Source organism: Harpia harpyja, chromosome 1, assembly GCF_026419915.1.
Source record: "Harpia harpyja isolate bHarHar1 chromosome 1, bHarHar1 primary haplotype, whole genome shotgun sequence".
NCBI lineage: Eukaryota > Metazoa > Chordata > Aves > Accipitriformes > Accipitridae > Harpia > Harpia harpyja.
Window position 1 is genome coordinate 75509875 of NC_068940.1, and position 20607 is coordinate 75530481.

The 20607-nt window shown below is 35.3% G+C and overlaps 1 protein-coding gene across 6 annotated transcripts in view; it reads left to right on the forward strand.

Moving 5' to 3' along the window:
• SNX13 (sorting nexin 13) overlaps positions 1-20607 on the forward strand; it is a 77957-nt gene that overhangs the window by 16191 nt on the left and 41159 nt on the right. For all 6 annotated transcript variants that reach the window (XM_052800733.1, XM_052800750.1, XM_052800759.1 and 3 more), the window contains exons 2-7: positions 6124-6236; positions 11863-11965; positions 17062-17151; positions 17572-17693; positions 20061-20182; positions 20340-20441. In XM_052800733.1, the coding sequence (XP_052656693.1) occupies positions 6124-6236; positions 11863-11965; positions 17062-17151; positions 17572-17693; positions 20061-20182; positions 20340-20441 (652 nt within the window). The remainder of the gene's footprint in view (positions 1-6123; positions 6237-11862; positions 11966-17061; positions 17152-17571; positions 17694-20060; positions 20183-20339; positions 20442-20607) is intronic.

Below are 20607 nucleotides of genomic sequence, written 5' to 3' on the forward strand. Positions count from 1 at the left end.
CTTAACCAATTAAGCCATTTGACGTACATAGTGTGCATTGAGCAGAAGAGGAGGAGAAGGTGAGGTAGGGAGAGGACAGATGGACTCTTGCTTAGCAGAGGAGGGGAGAGCTTCCAGCCTCTGTAACTGGGAGGGATCAGCAGGAATACTGCACTTATCCAGAAGAAACTTCATTGGCCTAACTTCTTAACTCTTAACATTAATTGTGTAATTTATTTTTTTATTTAAAAGACGATTAGTATATATTTATATACTTCAGTGTTTTAAGCTTGCTTTGGGAAAAAATACTTAGAACAATAAAAGAAAAATAGACTATATAAAATTCCTTTTTAAAAAAAAAAAAATCCTAAGAGTTTTCTTGTGAGTTCTGCAGTAAATTGTATAAATTCACTACAATTATTTTTACATAGTCTGAAGTAGAAATGGAGTTTTGCCTTGCCTTTTTGGGCTAAGGAAGGAAAAGGGCAAAAGGATAAGGAGGATAAGATAAAAAGAGACCTCTAGTGATGTTAGGAAATGAGGATATGCAGAACTCTCTTCAAAACCTTGCTTGACATGTATTTCATTTGATTGCTCGAACTTTGGCAGATAGGAGAATGTAACTACAAAGATGTTAATGGCTTACTTCACAATCATTAAATATTTCTCCTAGTAGTGTAACACAACAATTTCATCACAGATGAAACTGGCACTCCAGTTTTCCAATTTTACTTGTCATGCTAGTGAAGAGACAGTAATTTGAATCCTAAAATAATGTTTTTAATCACTTGACAAAAATGACACTCACCTTAATTATAGAAAGGTTTATACGTGAACGCATTCCATTTACACTCAAAATGGAAGTAAAATTAAAAGGCAGATGTGTAGAATTAACAAAATTAAACTTGACGTCTACTGTATATGCAATCCTTGTCTTTTTTTTTTTTTTAATGTGAGCCCAGAGGTGGCATTAAATACATTTGGCAAAACATATTAAAAAAAAAAAAAACCAACAAACAAAAAAAAGCTTAAACTACCAAATGGCAAAGAATAGTTTGCTTATCAATGTCTAGTTAGGGACAGGTCGGCAACTGTCATTTTTAAAATATTAATGGACAAATGTAATTGGATATACACAGTAAAAGAATTGTCAGCAAAGCAGCATGTTTTTGTTTTTAAATGGCACTGTTCTTTCAATGTTCAGATTATTCTGTTGCAACCATTAAATCTGAAAACAATCACAAATGGCAGTGTTCAGAAGTGGTATTGGCCTGTTGGATACTACAGCTGTAAGACCTAAATAGTATTCTGCTGAAGCTTTAGGATTGACAAGTGGATGATTCCAGAGCCCAGCCTTCCTGTGTGGATGTTCTTTGCTTCCCATCCTGCCCTGTCTCCAAATTTGAAACCACAATTACTCTGAGTGTGTGGGGGAATTGTGAAGAGAGCTGAGTATGCCTGGAGCAGGAGCTCCTGGCTGGAGTGGGAGGACGGTGGCACACAGAGCCTCATGAGAGGAAACACCTCTGCTGTTTGGTGGCAAAGGGGAAGATAGGAAGAAAAGGACTACCTGTCGGCTGGAGTTCTGGAGTAGCACTGGTTTTGCACTAAACTAGAAACACTTATGTATCTTATTGCCAGTTGCAAGCTAAAATTGACAGTGCCAGTTTAAATCCAAGAACAAACCTATAGTCACTTTGTGAATTATTTTAGTGAAATGTGTATCAAGGCTGAGGATTTTGCTTAAAGATGGGACAGAAGCAAAGCTCTGAAAGCTTGTCAGCTCGATTAAGCAAGCAAGAAATCTATTGAAGCTGCTTTAAAGTATAGTAAGACATAGTTGTGTTTGTTACTGGAGTAAATCATTGCTGTTGTGGCTGGTACATTAAATCCTTGCCATGCTACCATTGATTTGTCTGCAAAATACTTTAGCTAATTCATAACTAGTAAATTATATTATGCATAACTGCATGCATACTAAATTACAGTGGGATTTTTCTTCTCTTAAACTGTTGATTTAAGACTGTCTGTGTGGCCTTAGTACACAGTTTCTAGAAAGTGAATCCTGTGGATTTACATAAGCTCCTGTGTGAATGGTGATGTTAAGTCGTGTAGTCAGTCTTTGCTCAGCACTGCTAGCCATAACAGTATGCAACTGGGACCATCAAAATGCTGCATTAATTAGGAAGCAGAAGCCAAAGAAGGGAAAAGCAGATGTGTATAAGAAAGCAAGTTCTTTATGTACTACTCTTAGTAGCTGGCTGTATACTGTGGAAAAAACATTGAGTGGGAAAAATGGACAAAGCCTAGTCAAAAAAAAAAAAAAGTTAAGCAGGTGGTGTTGAGAGGTGATAGTCTTGTTATCTGTAACAGCTGAATCAAGCTCATGTGAATATTTGCATTAGTGTGTGTCTCCTCTCACCTGATAAGGCTCTTCAGTGTGCTGTTTGGACTTACAGGCAGCCCTTTATTTCAATTGCAATTTATTTTGCTAAAGCAATTCCTTACTGTGGGAAGAAAATTGCTGTGTGTGACTATGATGCTACATTAGCCCTTTGCGTATATGACCTTACTAGTATGGTGCAGAAGTTTTTCTTTGTAAGATCTTAGTCATGAAAGATAAGTGGTGATGGTGGGGCTAACATACAGCATCTGTGGTGGTGGTAAGCTGAAGTGGCTAAAACTGATGACGTGGAACGGTTGTTGATCTGGAATAAAGATCCTTTATCCATGTGCACATGTGTGTATGCATACAGTATCTACCCATACATGCTTACCACAAGATTAAGGCCTATATTCTTCCTTAGTGTTTAGGTAACTGTCCCTAGTTGACTGAAATTCAGTAAATAGTACTATGACAGTTCAGCTTGGAAGTTTGCCCTCCCAGCATAGGGCATGTCAGCTTCTTTTAAAGGGTCTGAAGAGCTGTGACTTGAACACTGTTTTTATACCATCTCTTCAGAAGACTGGCTTGTTCATTCTGTCAAGAGTGACAAGCATTCACCCTGCAGTTAACTTCAGTAAGGTTAGGCAGAGCTTCAGTAGATCTGTGAATCTTATAAAAAATTGACATTATAAATAAAACTTATTTGGAAATAAGTTGTAAGTAGCGGGGTTTGAATTGGTTTGAATTGAGCTAGTTCCATACTGACCAGCTGTATTAGTCATATTTGTGTAATGTTTGGACTTTCTTTTCTTTTAATAGTTGATTGTGATGTGTTAAATGAACTTCGAACAAAGTTTTCATTTTTGTTTGGGAGTTGTACTGCTGAAGTCCCTTTAAGAAGTGTGAAGTTAGGGCAAGTTTTATTTACAGTCAGCCTAAAGGGAACCATGCTGATGATTAGATCCCTTTGAATGTCTCAAAATCCGTAAAACTATAAACCACTCATCTAAAGTATACAAGAATTGGGCCAGTATCTGTTGTACTTACTGCAGTGTACCAAGTTGTGTGAGTTTTAAGAAATCCTATTAAAATACCAAATGAGATTTGAATCTCTGTAGCCGTATGCTAAATTGCAAAACTAGAGCATAGGACAAAAGGTCACTGTTTTATTTGAGTTATAGAACTTTTTTTGTTAATTATCCATTCATCCAACTCTGAATATACATCCTGCTATCTAGTTTAATTAAGTTTTGTTAAGTCATTTAGAGTGCTTATGCCATATTTAGAATTTAAACTTTTTTGAAAAATGCCATTAAGCATGCTGATTTTTTGACAAAAAAAGACCATGATTAAATGTTGTTTTCTGTGTGTATCTTCCTGTTGCTTGTAGTGCTGTGCAGAAGTTTTAAAATGTATTTCTGAGGGCATGAACATGAGGAATCTTCTTTGTGTATTGAAATGTAGATAGATCATGAAAGCTCATGTCTTTTTTTTTAGTTAATTGTTTTATTTGCCACATTTTTTAGCTTGATGTCCCTCTTCTTATATCTCTCCTCCCCACCATCCAAGCAATTTTTCTACTGCATTTACTTACTGTGAGTCAACAAAATCTTCTACTCAGCTGTGGCCAGGTTTTTGTTTTTATTTATTGTAGCACTGATCTTCAGCATTTTAGCTGTGTGGATTGTATGGTTAGTATCATAGAATAAAGCTCTTTTTCAGCTTAAAGAGAACTGAATAACTTGTAATCCAGTTTTTTAATTGCAACACTTTAATTTAAACACGTAAGTATGTAGACGAGTGTAAATTTTTTCCAGCCTCAAACACCAAGAAAAAAGCCAGTATAGCTTCTCCATCTCTTGCTAAGAAACTTGGAACTAGGAAGAAAATAGAATTTCATCTCAATGTTCCATTAAACTTAAAATAAACTGGAAAGAATTAAATTATTCTGATGATTACAATTTATATCTATGAAACAGTCTCTCCTTAGAGCTATGATTTTGCTTTTGGGCAGTCTGATGTCTTGCTTTCAGAAAGGAACCGAAGCTGCTTTATGTAAGAGCCTTATTTTATATTATTTTTCATTGTTTATAGGATTTTTAAAACTATTTTTGTGAGGAAGTTGATTTTTCTGAATCCCATGCCCAAGATGGACAGATGAAATCTAAATAGTCCCTTTAGAGAAATGAGAGCTGTAGGCAAGCTTCCCCTGTCCTCCATATTAAAAGCTAAAAAAGGGCTCTGCAAATATGGTGTTCAATCTCTGCTTGTTTTCTAAATGTCAAACTGCAAGACGAGTTTATTTAAATACTTTCTTAGTGTTACTTGTTGACATAGCAGTTGTCTGAGTTCCCATCAGGGTGTCATTTGATCACTGGTAGGAAAGGTGTAAATTAGACAACAAAAAAAGAAAAATTGAGGGCCTTGGAGCTGGAACAGTTTTGGTGGCCTATAAATACTTATCATTGGTTTCACACTCTTGGGACTTGGCTGAAACATGCTTTCCATATCGAACTAGAGACTAGATTGAATTAAATTTATGTAATCTTTGTCAACTGCATTGCGGTATTGTGAAGGTCCAGAACTATTGTAGCTCTGCTCAGTCAGGTTTTCACTACCTTGCTTTTTAGATTACCCTGCATATATGTATATATACGTACATATGCGCATCTATAATTTATATAGATAGATCAAGTGTATATGTATATATGTGTGTATATGAATGCACTTATGCTGTAACCTATATTGGCACAATAATCTGAATCTTACTGCTTTTTTCATACTCCTGGTGAATCCGCCAGCACAGGTGAAGTTTTGCCTGCTGCATTATGCAAGACAGCAGCCCCAAAATCCCACCAGCCCCACAGATGCTCTTGCAGCTGACTTTAGCTGCACCATGGGCTTTCCAAACAACCCATCTCCTCCCCATTGCAAAAGTATCAGTTCTACCTGCTAAGCCAGATCGCTTCTAGGAACGTGGTAATGCCTGCGTGGAGAAAAATGTTAATCTGGAATCTCTTTTTTTTTTTTTAATATATATTAAATTTCCTGATTTTAAAACAGAATTGCATTTAGATATTTCAGAAAATTGTTTGAAGGCTTTTGATTTCTGTGGTAAAAATTGTTAGAGGTAGTAATAAGTTTCTTAAGGTTCCCTTCCTTTTATTTAAAGGGAGGAGTAAAAGTAAACTTGCACCAAATATTTGGTGCACCTGTTGACCCATTTGTGACTTGACTGGAGAAAGGGACGCATTTTTGGTCTTGCAGCTGCTTTGATCTAGGGAAGAAATAGCATTGCTTGGTTGTGGAAAATGACGTGTTTAGTTGTGTAAAACAAGGTTGCATTTGTTTCTTCCTGTTCTGTTACAAAGCCTGCGTTTTTCTTGGAAGTGGTGCAGAATTTCATGGGGCGGGGGGGAAGGGATCTCAAGAAACAAAAGCGCATAAAATGAGAATAGAGAAGAAAAAGAAATTATGCTTTAAAGGGTGATAGTTGCATCTGAAGTGAGAGGTGAGTAACAATATTTGAAAGAAAAATGCTCTAATGTTGGCTGAACTGGACTACTAGCCCACAATATAACTTGATAGCAATGTGCTTTTAAAAAAATAAAGATAATTTTTATTTCATCAAGCAAAACTGATTTCATATCTAGGTAAAATGTATCAAGCTTTGTAGAAACTACAGATATTGCTTTGGAGATGTAAAGTTGTATGAATATCATATTAATTATTCCTTTTCCATGTGTTCTTGTTTACAGACCAGTCTTTCCATATGGGGATGGGGAAGTCTTGGCCTTGTGCTTTTTCTAGTAACTTTTGGACCTTTCGCTATATTTTACTTTGCATTTTATATCCTCTGCTTTGTGGGTGGGTAAGTATACTACTTAGTGTATTGTATAATTTACTATGAAAGTAAAATTTTAATGTGTATATTAGCAAATAGTTTGCTCTGAAAATCTGAAGTGACTTCTATGTAATTAATGTTTCCATATTTGAGCAGCTCTTTATGAGCAAAATTTTTTTCTTGAAATCTCAATTTTATCAAAAGTTTTTTTTTTCCCTTTGCTGTTGAATAGCGCTTATACTACCTTTGCCCAGGCAAAAAAAAAGATTTCCGATTTAAAAAAAAAAAAAAAAGAAAAAGAAAAGTAGCTATTTATACTGGTTGTTAGAGGAAAAGTACTCACATAAAACCAATGTTCATGTCAGTTCATACTTTCTATTACTGTGTTGGTTATTTTCCCAGGTACTTACTAAGTAATTATGTCCCCTTTCCTTATCACAATCTCATTTTCCTACCCGAGATACTTCATTCATGAGGAAAGTGAGTTGATGTTTTCCTTGGTGTGTGGAAAGTATGCTTATCTTGAACAAGTAGATCAGTTCAGCAGCTGTAGACATTTCATACTTTATCTATATAGGCAGGAAGGGAGCAAACAGGTGATGTTTTTATAGACTTTAGCACCATTATTACATTGTATATTATAGTATCTGCCTTGTAACCATTAAAACTTTTGTTTTTGATGCCAAGTCTAAATGTATTAGTGGGATATTCCTCCTTCCTCTCACTTACAAGAACAATCTGCAGGACAGTGACATTTCTAGGCTCTCCAAGACCTGCTTGGCTTCTACTGGGGTGTTTGGTCTATCTTTAATATTTTTAATTCCTTCCTTTGGAACACTCTTTTAGCCTTCTTATTGGATATAGTACAGAATGTATGTATATTCCTGTATGTCTCATCAAAACATGTAATAGAGTTTAGTGGCTAAAATTAGAGCTGCTACACTTGGGTTTCAACTGTATTAAACTTGGAATTCCATCTTTGAGAAATCAGAATAGTCAGTCTACCAGAGCGAGGATTTAGTTAAAGTAAAACTACCTTTTATGTAAATGCTTTTGTCTTGTTAAGTCTTGATATATGTATGATTGGCATATTTTGCTGGCCATTTGTTCAGGGCAAAAGGCAAAGAGTTTGTCCAAAGGGCAAGAGTTTGTCCATTTACTGTTTTGTACTACCACTTCCTTAGTATTTGCAGTATGAATAATGTAGGATATAATAATTTCTTAAAAGCATATCCTTCCTTCTTGCTCAATTTCAGTTGCTTGGCTTTTCAAAGCTAACAGTCAAAGCAGTCTCTCATGGAGTATGTCTGAAGTCAGCTACAGTTTGCCACTGTGAGACTGCCTCTAGTGCCTGAGCTCACTCATTCTCAAGTCAGCTCTGATATCTCTTTGCTGTGATTCTTTTCCTGCTTTGGTTCTTTTTTGTAGGTAGTTAGTGAACATTGATCTTAAGGATAAGTTCATCTTGTGTGTATCTGTTAAAGCAGAATTTGTATCCATCTCCCTATTATGTGTTTACTTATGTAGATAGAATACGAAGTTGCAGCCTTTCCAGCAGAATGTCATTACTTCATTACTTTAACATACACGTCTTCTTGGCTAAGGCTGTGATCTGGCCCTGTTTTACACTGTTAATCTTTTTCAGAGCAACACACCTACTTTAAGTTTAACATTCAGCATACAGAACCATGAGTCCTAACTAGGTCAAGTAGGTTTATAGCTAAATTATTCTTGCCTGCTTTTTCTTTTTGAATTAATTCCCATGAAGTTACACAAAATACTTACTCATGTTTCTCTTAGAAACAAACGGAAATTAATGTTGTGAAGTAACCTTTTCACTTATGAATGGCAATTGTATATCGTAACATAATTTATATAAATTTAGAAAATAAAAATCTAATTTTGGTTCATGATTGTAGTATTGTCCTTAATACTTACCGTACCCATATCTGAAGAAAAATAATTTTGGACATGGATTTTAATGGTAGAATTTTATGTTGAAACTTGGAGTTCTTATCCAATTTGTCATGCAGTTTTCTAACTTTTTATACGTGCTCAAAACCAGTGGCCTGTATCAAAGGTTTCTGACTTGCACTAGCTGGGAGTCCACTTCTGTCCCATTTTGCAGTTCAAACAAAAGAAAATGTTGAATCATAGCTGGTTGCATTCTTAGTATTAACCTAAGCATTTAAATTATGTGCCAGTGAGTTGTGAAGGAAAACAATGGTGATGCCATAGCGGTATCAACAAAATTAATCTGTTTATATTGTTTCACTTCTGTCATGTGCTATCTAATTATTTCTTTTCTATTTACTCTTAACTGTGTGTTTGCACAGATAGCTTGTAGTAAGCGTACTATTGTTGTTTATGTGCATGGAAGTATACTGAAATTATTTGTGTATATGAATAAAAGCTCTAAATCAAAAGTTCTCCTTGTTTCATTTTGTTTTGTTTTAAGACTGTTTTATAAAATGTTAGCTTTTTTGGTTTTTAGTACATCCCTCTTCAATTCAGGATCTGGTAACTCATCACTTAGGGAACTGAGCTCTTTCCACCAAAAGCAGGAGGCAAAAGATAGGTATCGTTTCTTTAACCTGTGTAGCCAAGACTGTTACAAGGTGTTAATCTTCATGAAATGTTTTTTTTGCCTCTACTTCAAGTATTGGTGCAAACCCCTTAACCTGAGTGCTGGGCCTGTCTTTTACCATATGCCTTTTCTTTGTACTATGATTGTTTCTTACCTTATTCTCTCTCCTTCCCTCTTTCAATCCTAAGGAAGTAAAATAAAAATTATGTGAATTGCGGGTCTGCCAACAGCGTTAGGCTTCTGATGTTGGGAGAATTGAAATTTCTTGGACCATCAGTTGCTTTAAAGGAATTTGCTCTGTCGTCAAACATAATTATTGATACTTAATCACATCCATATATATGTGACTGGCTGCCCACATTGACGATTCTAACTGCTGACCAAATTGGGAGCAGTTCTGAAGCTGCTTTTTGACTTACACAAAGCATTCAGCTGGGGCTGTTACTTTTCAGACTTGAGGGGAAAATGATAACTCTGTAGTCTTCATTTTTCTATCTTTCACCTTTGTTCTGCTGTTTATCTGTCCCTGTGAAAAGCTGGCCTTCCAATAATCTTTGGAAAAACTTAACAACAAAAATTTAAGTAAAATACCATCTCTTCCTTTTTCTGCTCTATTCATTTAGAGAAAAGAATAAAATGATTTCTCATTTACTGTACTGAATATCCTCTTGATGAATTAGATAAGCATTTGCACTGGAAGTTTCTGGTTAGCTAACAGATACACTGAATGGTCAGGCTATGCATCCTTCTCTAATGCACACATGATTTTAAATTAGAGAATAAAGTGTATTGATTTCTGCTATAGAGGCAGAAGCTCCTAGCATTTCTAGCTTAAAAATGAAAATACTTAAAAGGCACCTAAGATGAGCATTTAAGCTATTTTGGTAGCATGTTAGTGTTTTTGAATGAGTCATTAACTTTAAAAGTGTCGTAACATTTGATAAAAAACAGATGTATAATCTATAGTTAGTTATTTGCAAGGCTTCAATCCTTTTGAATAGAAGAAAAGCACCTTTGCCATCCTTGCCTCCCCACCCCCCTGCTAAATTGCTAGTATATGTTTGAAGTTAAAACTGACTTTATGCCAAAAAAGAAAAAAAAGGCATTTGGGGTATACTGTTTTATTTAAAAGAAGATTGAGGTTTCTAATAGAAAAGTGGTAGATAATAAAAAGAAAACCCAAACTCTTTAATAATTAAAAAAAACCCAACAAAACACCCCCCTCTCCCAAACCAAAACATGAGTTAACTTTATAGCATAGTGAAACTAATATTGAGATTTTCCTAAGCAAGTTTTTGTCATTGAACTGAATTATGATGCTACTAGCACCATTGGTGTTATGATTTTAAAGCTATCTGGAGCAGAAGAGCAATCAGACCTGCTTTTATTTTTTGTCTGTGTATGTAGAAAGTACACGTGGCTGGCAGATGAAAGGTGGCTGTAAGGGAATCAGAGTATCAAGTGAAATTTTCTTATGCATTATCAAGTTACCGGTAATAATTTTGTGTAGCTTTTTATTTGTGTGGTTTTTGGGTTTTGTTTGTTTGTTTGTTTTGTTGTTTTTTTTTTTTTTTTCTCCCTGGAGTTGTTCAGGTATATAAAAGACCACCTCCCTGCTTCTGAATTACTGAACCTCTGGAGTACTTAAAAGGAATGGTTCCCAGTTCAGAAATTAAAACCTTCAAATGGCATATTTTACCTTGGTTAGGAATTTTTTTTCTAATCATATGACTATTTTTATATCAACAGCAATCTATATTAAAAGAATGTATTATTTCAGCACGTTTCAAGCCTGAAATAAGTTTGTGAGTTCCTGTGGTCACACGGGTCAGCTGGCCTTTAAATTGAATGCTTTGAAATTTGTGTAAAAAGCTATGCATGTTTAGCTATCCCAAGGCTAGTCTAAGCAGCAGTATCTTCATATTCTCTTTTTTATTCTTGACTTTTCAAAGGCTACATACTCAGATTATGCTATAATTGGTACAGCCTTTAGGTTTTCATCTCTCTCAGTAAAATCAGCTTTAAGTTAATGTGGTTTTCTGCTCTAGTGTCATAAGCTGTAAATAAATTATTGCTGTTGTAGCAAGGTTGAACTTTTTGTAAGGTTGCTTTTTCCCTTATGCCTTCATTATATCATAAAGAAAACAATAATAAAATTAACTGCTGTCCTGCTTAACTATAAGTCATAATTTCAATATCATTGTAGTATTGTGAGGGATGAAGGTAAGGAATTTCTGATCTAACATTCTTTTAAAATAAATGGTTCAGGAGTGCATTTATTTAGATTTTATATGCTGAATTAATTAAAAATAACAACAAAAGCCAAAAAACCCCAACACTCCAAAAAAACTCACAACCCCCCAAAACCCCAACACCTTGTGTTTAACTCCAGTTATCCTCTAGACTTTTTCCTTGACTTTGTTCCTATGCAGCCTGGCAGGACTACTGGTTTCTTTTTTTTTGGTTTGGCTTTTTTTTTCTTTTCTTTGCAGCTTAAAATAAGTTCCCAGTTGAAAATTTTCATACTTCTTGTTTAAACATACATCATCAGTAGTTACGTACTACACTTACTACATAGGTTCTTCCTTGTCTGTATTATTGTGGCTTATGCCACAATGCAGTGGCCTAAAGGTATCTCTAAAGAGTTTATTTCTTCATAGTGTTGAAGAAATCATAGTATGAAGAAAACATAAAAGAATCTTTGTGTAATACAACCAGAGCAGCTTATGTATGTACCCCTCTTTCAGTGTACTAATATTTGTGAGCACAGGTAGCATGCCATCACAGGTTCTTCTCATGCAGCAGGCTGTGTAGTATAGACTGTGCTATATAGATCTGCTATGTGATAAGAATATATCAAGACTGATTAATGCAAGGCTGGGAAACTTCATACTTAGTATTGTGTCAGTTATTTTGAGAGGCATGCTGCGCTGTGAAAGCGCACTGTACTAGGAGGGTAACCAGAATTGTCATGTATTGTCATTTTATAACTTGCTGTGAAATATTTTGCGGGGGGGGGGGGGGGGGAGATGATTGTTCTAGCTGGTCTTTGTTTTTCCATTTTAGGGGTTTTGTGGTTACTCTTTTATTTGGAAAAAGCAACTCGGAAAAATACCTTGAGCAGTGTGAGCATTCATTTCTTCCTTGTACATCAGTTGGGATCCCTAAGGTAAGGAGAGTTTACTGGTTTTAACTGCTAGATCAGATTTTATAACTTTGAAAATTAGAATGACACTAATAATCAGCTTTAATCTAAGAATTTTACCCATTTCCCAAGGTAAAAGAGCCTGCTTTTATGTTTTGAGTCAGCTGCGCTGTGCAAGTGAAATGCAAGATTTTTTCCTTTTTGAAAGATAAGCTTTTCAAGCATTTATTGAAAGTTTGTTTCAAGTATTGTTTCTGGCTTCGTTATGAGAAATGAGTAAGATATAACTGGCTAATATTATCTGTGAGGGAATTACTAAACAATTCCTTCCTAGACTACTTGTATGTGTTTGGGTTTTTTTGGTGGGAGTGGTAGCTCCTTCTTGCTTTTTCTTGCAAGACTGTCATGACCGTTTAGGATTCTTCCATCACTGGATCTGTAGTCTCTCCAGCTTTGATTCTTTTGATTGTTTGTGATCAGAAAGTTGCTTGCCTAACTAAGAAGATTGAACTGTAATAAAGTCTAGATTTACAATACTTTGGGGATGTAGAAGTTGTTATCTTTGGCTATCTTTAAGACCATGCAAAAATCCTGGAAATGCATAGATAACTGTGGAGCAGCAGTGGGATCTGTTTTTTCAGATCTTTTCTTTTTTTCTGAATTCTTAACAGACACATCATTTTGGTTGATGGACCTAAATTCAGGGTTCCTAACTGGATAAATCTGCATCTGTTCCTGGTTTATGAACTAATACATCTTGGCATCTCAGAAGTTTGGATATATCTTGGCCTAATCTGTTCGCACTCATCAGAATAGAGAAAACACTTTAACCCAAAGATTGCTAGTTATGTTATATTTAATCTCACAACTGTTTGACAGAAACATCCTTCCCTGTCTTAGCTGTCAGGTCACTTCATGTTGTCTGTGAAAGGAGCGGGGGGTGTTCATTTTTCTTACCGGTAGCACACAGAAATTTATTTTGTGATTCAGCAGTATGTTCTCTAATCACAGAACATTTTTTGTGACTGGTTCATAGGTCTTTTGGTAAATGGCCTTTTCACTTAAGTCTTTGAATCTGTTGAGATAAATCTGGAACTTAAGTATATGCTAAACCATAAAATAACATCCCTGGTCCAAAAATAACGTCACTGGTCCAAATGAAAAATATGAAGTTTAAGGCTGAAAAAGGGCAAGCCAGCAGTCAACTAATGATTCTGTTCCATTAATGAAACCTCATTTTAGGGGACTAAGGTTCTTGGTGCTATATAGACTTCAGTGCTTATATGGGTTGTGGAGTGTTGCTTATGTCTCGTGTTTTGAGAGCAGATTTACAAGAAGTTTTTCTGTCTCTTAAATTTCCCCTACATCGCTGAAACTCTTTTTACGTTCATGTTACTTTTTTGAGTTCAGTACATGTTTATGCTCCGGTTGCTTTCTAAAAGAATAAAATGTGGGATTTTTTTGCATAATCCTTGCAAATTCAGTAGTTTGACTACTGATTTCAGTGCAGATTATTGACACATCGCTTTTCTCAGCTGACCTGTCTTGACTAATCTCTGGATTTAAGTTTTGTAGTATGAAGGCATTTATTTTTAGCTGGCTTACCAAGTGCTGTTTGAAGTTGTTCTCCAACTAAAATCTGTTTGTCTTCTACAATAGTTTTGTATTTCTTTTTTGCCATTGTATTAAAATAGCATTAGCTAGTTTAGCTGAGCTTTTCAGTAGCAGTACAAGAAGAGATGAGTCCTAACTAAAACCAAATGTGTGGTTTGCTTGGCATTCCTGTTTGCCATTTCTGTATTAAATTTCTGCTGACTTATCTTTATTGGAAAGTAATATTTCTAACTTGAAATTGTTTTCATGTTTAAAACTATTGTGGCCCTAAGTGGTCCTGAACAATGAATATTCTTTCAAGTGGCTAGTATATAGATTATGCTTTGTCCATGAACCAAGTACAAACTGAATTCACCTTAATATGAAAGTATTTTTTGATACTGTATTATGAGAAGTAATCTGATTATATAGGTTCTTTTATAAGAAGCTCTTTTCCCCAAAGGCAGTCAGAGCTTTATCAATTATTTTCAGGGGGTTTTGTTATTTGGGGATTTTTGAGGCTAAGATGAACGTTCAAATGCTTGATTTTAAATAAATCAGGTATAATTCAGGGCACCATAATTGTGGATGGAAATAATGTGTAGAATATACCAGATTCTAAGTTACAACACAGGATTTGGTGCCGATAGGTTTCCTTGGTTGCTGCTTACTATGCTTACTAGTGAATATATAAAGAATGCCTCACATTAAGGAGAAATAGTTACATAAGTTTGATGGAAGATTATATACCTTTCTGCTTTTTTTTTTGTTGTTGTTGTTGTTTGCATACACACAGGGAGGTTTAAAAATTAGGATTAGACTTGCTTTTCTTTTTGCAAGTCTGCTTTATATAACTGTTGTGTCAGGAATTTATTGGATGATGCCATATACTGGCTCTGTAAGATACACAATTGTCTGCAGGTTTATATTAAAATAATGTTGAATGAAAGGCAAGTTTAGGGCCTTCTGAACTGTTAACTGGAATGCTATTTTCAATAAAAATTATAGATTCAGTCCAACTTTAACAGAAGTGTGGAATGTTCTGTTATTATCATAATTGAAGTCTCTTATGCTTTATCCAAAAGTCAAGGAGTTTCTGTAGGCTGTGTACAATGTTGCCAAATTACTGTAAGGTAACAGTGATAACAACTTATAAGTGCTAGTTGCGTATTTGATCCCTGATTAGTCTCTGAATCTCTTTGACTCAGTTGGTCGTATGCTATGTTATGGATTTGATGCAGATTTGTAAATCCCCTGTGTCTTGTCCGCTCACGAAAGCCTGTGACTATGTGATTTGGGAAATAGTGGCACAGTCCAAATGAGGCATTTTTCATGTTTAAGTTACCTAGCATAGTTTCAAAAAAGGCCTTTGAAAATATCTGCTAGTGCAGCGAAGCAAAAGTCTGAAGTCTACTCAGTCACTGCAATTACATGCCTGTGGAACCTGGGTTTCTTTACTCTGTACTACTTCTCACTTTGTGGAGTGTGTGCCCCACATTCCTCGTAAGTGCTTCCTGCCTGCTTAAAATGAAGTAAGTAGGTGTCAAATTTAATAATAACAAGTGATATTCATTTTTCCTAACTGATAGTTTAATACTGGTAGAGTATGTCAGATTAATTGTGTATGAAGTGACAGTCAAATAGGACAGTTTTCTTCATGTGAGTTGGGTCCTTCCTTTAAGTCCATCTTCTAAGTCAGTGTCTGGAAGGCCAGGCTTAAAACTAGCAGTGCTTTCCAAGTGAGAACTGTGATCAGCTGTTGTAGCTGCAATGAAATAAAAGCAGATATTCTAAATTTTAGTTATCTTCAGACATATCAAAAGCAAATGAAATTATACTGCATGTACATAAACATTTCACTGGAGAGAAAAAAGAATATGAAAGAATGGTCTAACCTCGTAGTTGGCTCTCCTTTGAGCAGGAGGTTGGACAAGATGACTTTCTGAAGTCCAGACCAAAAATTGAATCCTATGAGCCTATGAACATTCAGATTTTTACCAAGTAATGTTGCATGTTTTCTATGTGTCTATCTTTCTTCTGGCTGGTGCTTTTTTTGCTGCTGCTTTTTCTTCTGTGTTTTCCAAATGTGGTTTTATGCATGCAGTCCTCAAACTTCACAACTCTCTTTTAACCATTTTGTTTGGCAATTTGAACTATGCTGTGCTTAGTAAAAATACTTAATCATTCCCTTCTGCATTGGTTTGGTATTTTTGACACCATCAAGACAAAAAAACTTTGCAAATTCATTAGGATATAGCTGGAGTATTGTTTGAATATGAGTCAACTTCATTCATATTAAAGTAGCATTGAACTGTTCCTTTGTCTTGAAAGTTAAAAAATATACAGAATTTTGCAACAAAATACTTTGCGTTGTGATATAGAGTTAGTTAAGTAGGAGGAGGAATGTTTTCTGGCCTGAGGTACTTCACTGCCATTCAGTGTTAACTGGTCTGAATGAGAGATGCTTAGGGAGAGTCACGTAGAATAGAAACAGTGGACGTATGGTTTATAATTTTTTCATTTACGGTTTTTGGCAGTTTTTCTGTGTTTCCAATACAGTCATAACTTTCCCTCTAGATCAAAGAATAAAATAACTTGATTTTTTTTTTTTTGAACACTAGTGTAGGTTGTTGGGTTGTTATTTCTGTGGAAATAATGGAGTTTATTGCAGATTTAATCTGAAGTTTGTAGAAAGACACTGTATTAGTCCACTCAGAGAAGCACTGATAAAGGGTGTGCTTTTTCAGTATGTCACTTGCCAAAAGTCAGCTTTGATGAAGTCATTCTTGGAGTTAGCTGCTCTGAGTTGCAAGTCGTTCTATAAAATAATTTTTTACCCCCTTATCAGTTACTTCTTAAAGACTTCTCTGTCAAGTAGTGATGGTACAAAAGAGTAATTTCTCTCCTGGCATATAGAATAAACTGTGATGGATAAAGAAACTGAGAGAAAAAACAACTGAACAATTACCTGCATGAGGTTGCACAGGAAGTTCATAATCAAGTATGGAACTGGGATCTTACCCACAAACTGTGTTGTGCTGCTGTCATGTTGTTGTCCTGCTCCCCCCTCCCCCTTTATAACTATTTGAGTTTTATTTCTTTCCAATCTAGTATTTTAGCAAACTTGCTCCTTTACAGTAAGCAAGAAGTAGGTTTTCAGGTTAGTTCGTCACCATTATTTACTATATAGTGAAAAATACAAATATTATTGTTGCCCAGAGAGGTTGTAGATGCCCCATCTCTAGAAACATTCAAGGTCAGGTTGGATGGGGCTCTGAGCAACCTGATCTAGTTGAAGATATCCTTGCCTGTTGCAGGGGGGTTGGACTAGATGACCTTTAATGGTCCCTTCCAACCCAAACCATTCTATGATGCTATAATTATTTCTTATCTACCCTATAAATCATAATAATAGGGAAAATATTGTGTAAAGTCATTACTGGAAGTATACATATATCATAAACAGTAGACCTGATTTTTAATTATAGCTAAAACCTGCAAAGTTACATTTCCTAATCTCTTTCAAGTGCATGGAAGAAATGAAACGTGAAGCCAGACCTATTAAGATTGACAGAAGACTGACGGGTGCAAATATAATTGATGAGCCTTTGCAACAGGTAATTTCTAACCAGGACTATTTAATCTATTTTTATTTTTGCAAGTATTGACTATGTAATACGTAAGTAGTTGAGAGGCAAATAGAAGTTGAGAAATTTTATCATGTTTGAGAGTGGTGAGTGAAAAAACATTGAGGATAGGCCAGGATATTGGGCAATATTTGAGTCTGTTTTCTGTATATTATAGTTTCTCAGCATAGTGGTGATGAATGCATGCAAACCAATATGAAAAAAGCAGTTTCAGTATGTGAGTTACATTGTTTCACTCACAGTTGCATAATGTTATGGGAGTGTGGTTTACTATCTTAACCTTTTAAGATGACTGCTGCTGCTGCATTATCAGGCACATTATCAGGCTATTTTATGTTTTGTTGTCTTTTGTTCATTAGCTCATGGTTACTTTTTCCTTTCCAATTTCAGGTAATCCAGTTTTCCCTGAGAGACTATGTTCAGTATTGGTATTACACACTAAGTGATGATGAATCGTTTCTTCTGGAAATCAGGCAGGCTCTTCAGTATGCACTTGTTCAGTTTTCTGCTAGGTAAGAGTGTTTGTATTTACATCAACGCACTGTCTAAGCAAGTGGACAAATAAGCTCTGTGGGTTGTATGGTAGTAGATAAATGATTAAGTTTATTTATTGGCATAGTTAAGTGTATTTTACAGAAAGAACATGTAAAATTTAAAAATCATAATCTAACAACTACAGTTTTTGCTGATCCCTTAAGAAATGAATGGAGATGATGTTTGTAGTCACGGTCTTTTGCAAAACAGCCTTTTCAAAATTTATATTAATGTCTAAAATTACTGAATAACTTTTTCTGCAACTTATGCATTGAGTTGCATGAATCATCACGTTTTTATATACAGGTCTGTTTCATATAAACAGCAGGGCTATTCCCAAGGTAAGTCAATCTGAAAGCCTTTAATTCAGACATCTGTATCAGCTCAGATAACTTCTAAAAGTGGTATTGCTCTTCAATACGTAAGAACAATGAGTATTTTTAAAGGAGTGGTGATCTGGGGAACAAAATGATATGTCACATATGTAAATCTTTTTTAAAAATAGGGTTGATTCAGTACAAATGGATAGTTTGTTAATTGTCCCATGTTTTTTCTGCTGTTGCTTAATTAAGTAGCAGGAAGTCAGGGAACTTGTCTGAGAAATTATTTATCTTCTTTAGTATGGCTTATTTCTCAGCCCAGGTATCACATGCCACTGTGCTGATTGTTACCTGTTTTCAGAAGAGGTTGTGGGCCACCTAAATATAATAAACTTCATAGCAATTTTGAGGTTTTGTTATGCCCTCCCTCTGTTGACTTGAAAATGTAGGTCAGTGTGCTTTTCTGGCAAGAAAGGTCAAAGATGGAGAGCTATGTTTAATGCTAGGAAAAATTCATGGTAGTAAAAACTTATTGATTGTGAAATAATGGAAATCCTAGGAAACTGTGTTGGAGATAATGAAAACTAGGCTAAAGAAATTGTATGTTACAGCAAGGAATCCTGTGCTTACACGAAAAGGACCTGGCTACCCAATTTCATTGTTTTTGTCTATTTGGCAAAGTTACTTCATTGAACAGTATGAAGCACTGGGTTTGTGTCAAAGCGGATCAAGTTATAGCAAATGTTGTTTTTTTTTTTTTTTTTCCTACAATACTATAGCTCTTAAAAAATAGCCACCACTTCTGTGCAGTTGTGTTCTTCTGTACAGATCAAATCGGTTTCAAAGGGCTGCAGCAGTTGTTATTAAGAGAAAATGATCTAGTGTATTTATAATGATTGTAGTTGGATATAGCTGTAGCAGTCTTAGATTAGTACCATCACCTCTAATTTCCTATACCTTGTGAGCGTCTGGAGAGAATGAATACAGTAGGATTTTTTTGTTGTTGTGTTGGTTGTTTTTTTTTTTTCCGTGAGAGTTGCACATTTGGGAGAATGATGTAAGGCCGCCACCTAGTGTTTTTATATGATTTGTTGATTGTGTGGATGGTGGATCTGGATTATTGATGGTTTTGACTGCCCTTTGAGACAGCTCTGCTTCTTATTTCTACATCTAGATTTTGCAGTAGGCTTCCCTCTATTCCAGAGTTCCTTATCCCTTTCTCTTTCTTTGAGGGAAGAAAGAGCAGGTGAGGGAACAAACACAATAAAAGGAAGTGTTGTAGAAGGATTCTGCTATAACAAAGTAGGTATCTGAGAGAATTCAGGTAGCGGTGTATTTAGTGCAGAGTAAAAGCCATCACTAACATCTAGCTTCATTAAACCTGTGCCTTTTCAGTTTGACTAGTAAGGTATGGACATCATAAGAATATCTCTGCATCTTTTTCATTCCACTAAGGAAACAGTTTTATGCAAATCTAGCAGTGACTATTTTCTGACACTAACCTATGTGCATTGTTGGAGATGCACGCTAGTTACTGCTCATACAAGCTGTGGAATCAATTGTTGATAGTATTAGGTTGCTTGTAGTTTCAAGTGAAATGTGTGTTTTCTCACTCATGCATATAATGCAAATTCAGAAGAAAATGTTTTTGTTTAGGTGCCTTCCAAAATGATAGAAAGTATGGCTGAAAAAGACCTGGGGAGTATTTTAGTTTTAGGTTGTAGACTGTTTATATCAGGATTTTTCGTAGATATTTGACAGTGTCATGAATCGGAACGCTATTCCAGATACTAATGTTGACCTTAAAGTAGTTCAAGCATAAATATTAATGTGGTGTGAGAGTGGTATTTTACAGTATTTGATTTGTTTTCAGTGGATAGGCAGTTAGGAGACTGATTTATTTCTTTGCTTTTCTGTGTTTACTATCAGTGTGGTTCTTGGCAGGGAGGAAGGAGAAGTAGAAATTTATTGTTCTTTGTGTTCAGGATAAAATAATTCATTTTCATGGATGTCCTTTTCTGACAGGTCAAAGGAAACAGACTGGCAGCCTTATTTCACTACACGACTTGTTGATGACTTTGGCACTCATCTTCGAGTTTTCAGAAAAGCTCAGCAAAGAATAGCAGAGAAAGGCGATCAGATGAAAGGTAATGTAGTGATTAAAATATTTTTTTTTTTTATTTGAGTCTGAGTAGGCAGGTATCTTACATGTGTGAAATATAGTTAGCTTTATTTTATAATTCAAGTTTATTCTCAAGTTTCTAATCTTTACAAAAAAAATGTTTCTTTTTTTCTTTTCCATAGACCAAGCTGAGGAACTTGTAGATACATTCTTTGAGGTTGAAGTTGAAATGGAAAAAGAAGTCTGTCGTGACCTAGTCTGCACTTCTCCCAAAGATGAAGAAGGTCTATCAATATTATCTTCTGAAGTTATTTCAGTATAGCAGACTAAATTAAAATACTAACAATTTTGTACAGAATATGAAATATACTGAAATCTTAACGTGTGACTTTCAAAGTGTGATTATCTACTATACATATACAATTCCTCTAATTTGTACATATTAACACT